We start from the raw sequence: 2,524 nt of genomic DNA on the forward strand, positions 1-2,524 counted from the left end.
CGCACGAGTTTTCGGGGGGCCGCACGAAAACCACTGGGTGTGGCTGCGGAGGAAACCACACCCATTTGCGGGTGGTGCGAGTTGGTAAAGGCAGCACTCTAGTATGTGTCTCAGCTTAGCTGAGGTTGTGAGTTTGACTCTCACCAGACACATCTTCATTTTACAGTCTCTACAGGTTATGAGCCCAGAGCTACCTGAGCGCTACTTGCTTACAATAGAGACTTGATGAATTTGTGAATGCTTACTTGTAAGACCACGCAAACTCCTATAAGCCTACATCTAGATCACGGGTTCAATCCCTATGCTGATCATCTTTCCTGGGTCTCATTCCCACTCTCTCTTGGGGTCAATCCCCACTTCCCATCGTGTAGCAAGGGGGGGTGTTGAGTTGTCTGTTAGTCTGCTACCATGATGTATCACCACAGTATGGAGGGCTGTTGGATCGACCCATGAGCACTACCAACCAACCACCCAGCTGGCAGCCACAAGCGTCTGTAGCCTAGTTGGTAAAGGCAGCACTCTAGTATGTGTCTCAGCTTAGCTGAGGTCGTGAGTTTGGCTCTCACCAGACACATCTTCATTTTACAGTCTCTACATGGAGCCCATTTGGGAGCATTGATGATCAGTTTGTCACCTGAAGATATCTGATAACCTGGGTCTTCCTAGGGAATCAGAACGCCTGGTTTGTTTTTCCACCGGTGCTAAGAAACACTTCTTCATCAAGTGGGCGCTGGAGTATTTTTTTCTATCTTGATCATGATGAGCCCTGCGATTATGAAAACTTCTCAGATTTAACCACTCGGACAAAAGAATGTACATTCCTTTTAAACTGGCTATCAAGAGGAAAAGAAAACAAGATTTCCGTGTAAACATCCGCCAGAACTGTCCTGTTTGCAATGGTCCTTGTGCTCGTAATAAGCAGCTAGCCTTTTGTTAAGCTGTTGGATTGAGTAGCCAAAGATATTGTTGAAGAAAGCTTGGGTATGGGCGCAGATTTGAGGGGCTCGACCACCATTGGGAGATTTTGGGAAAAAGATCTCTTTCAAATCATCATGGTCTGAACTATCAATCAAGATTCGGGTCCAATACCATACCACTTCTAGCTTTGTAAGCTGCCGATTAGCAGGGTATCTCACTCGATCACTAGATAACTTGGAAACGTTTGATACCGCTTTGGAACTGTATGGTCGAGGATACTTGTAGGCTATATCATACGCTTTTTTCAGCAGATTTGAATTGATGTCGTTTCGATCATCTGAATCATTCTTGAGGAATTGACGAAGTACCAAGCCAATCATTTCAACAAAAAGTAGCAAGCAAGTTAGATTTCTTTTGAAAGTAATCTGGTAGCGTTTTGGATTGAGATCATCAAAGAGTTCAAGATTAGCTCTCTCGTTCCAAAACCTGAACCAAAGCGCTCTTCTTAGCCATATCTCATTCACCGGATCATTGCGCAAGTCATATTTTTTGAGCTTCTTGTTGAATTCCACTATTCCGGGAATGTTGAGCTCTTTCATCTTGACGGATTTTTCTTCAATCTGAGCTTTATTATCTTCAGCTATCAACCTCTTCAAATTAAAGATTACAATCTCTTTGAATGTCCTCCGGACTTCTTCTGTCCCTCTTTCTGTAATATAAAGCTCATCAATCTTTGGATGATTGGAGTTGATGAAACCAACAATTGAAGATACTCTGAGCCGATCCTTTTGTGATGGTGATTTACCAGCTGAAAAGGCTTTTGGGTCAAACTTGAGGATATCAATTGGACTTTTCACAGATATCAGTGTTGATTGTACAATTTGAATTGGACTATTGGATACATTTTCCATTGATGAATCCTGGATGTGTTTATCAGCTGAATATTGTGGAAAGTTCTTTCTTTTTCTTGTTGTGTGATTGAGAGGACGGCCAGATTCCAAAAGGGCTGTCTGTGATAGGCTGTTCAAATTGTTGGAAGACTCCATAGCTGCCATATCACTGTGGCTGATTAGGGGTCCTGATGATTCACCTGGTGCTCTTTTTAATGAATACAGGTTTTGAACTTCTTTTGAGGATTCAAATTCTAAGTTCTGGACTGCATCAAAGAGTGGGCAAGCTGCACTGATGGTTTCTGGTAGATGATCACATGTGCCAAACTCATTTATCAAGGCTGGACTGTGCATAATCAATTTTTTGCTGTCACAATCTTGCCTGTGGTTGAAATTGCTATCCATCAGATGTCCTGTAATCCCCCCTCCTCCTGGTTGATTTTCAACAAAATCATTATCCAAAATCTCATTGATGATGTGGGAAATTTCAGAGTCTGTTAAAAGGTTAATGGGTGAAAGAATTTTAGTTGATGAACTTTGTTGGTGATCATCATGTGAAGAGAGGTAAAATTTCATCCTCTTTCTTGGTATGCAATTATCAAGAAGTCCTAAATTCATCAGGCCTGTGTTTGAAAGATCACATGAGCCTTGTGGAAATTCCAAATCTTCCATATCAAGGCAACTTGAAGATTGTAGCCTTAATGATGATACCCTTA

General features: G+C 42.0%; 1 protein-coding gene across 1 annotated transcript; it reads right to left on the minus strand.

The window, feature by feature from the left end:
• Window positions 1-836: 836 nt before the first annotated feature.
• PtA15_3A91 (uncharacterized protein) lies at window positions 837-1,829 on the minus strand (the record flags this gene model as incomplete). Its single annotated transcript, XM_053167936.1, has 1 exon — window positions 837-1,829. The coding sequence occupies one exon, from the start codon at window positions 1,827-1,829 to the stop codon at window positions 837-839; it is 993 nt and encodes a 330-aa protein (XP_053018282.1).
• Window positions 1,830-2,524: the final 695 nt, after the last annotated feature.

The sequence above is a fragment of the Puccinia triticina genome, chromosome 3A (assembly GCF_026914185.1).
Source record: "Puccinia triticina chromosome 3A, complete sequence".
Taxonomy (NCBI): domain Eukaryota; kingdom Fungi; phylum Basidiomycota; class Pucciniomycetes; order Pucciniales; family Pucciniaceae; genus Puccinia; species Puccinia triticina.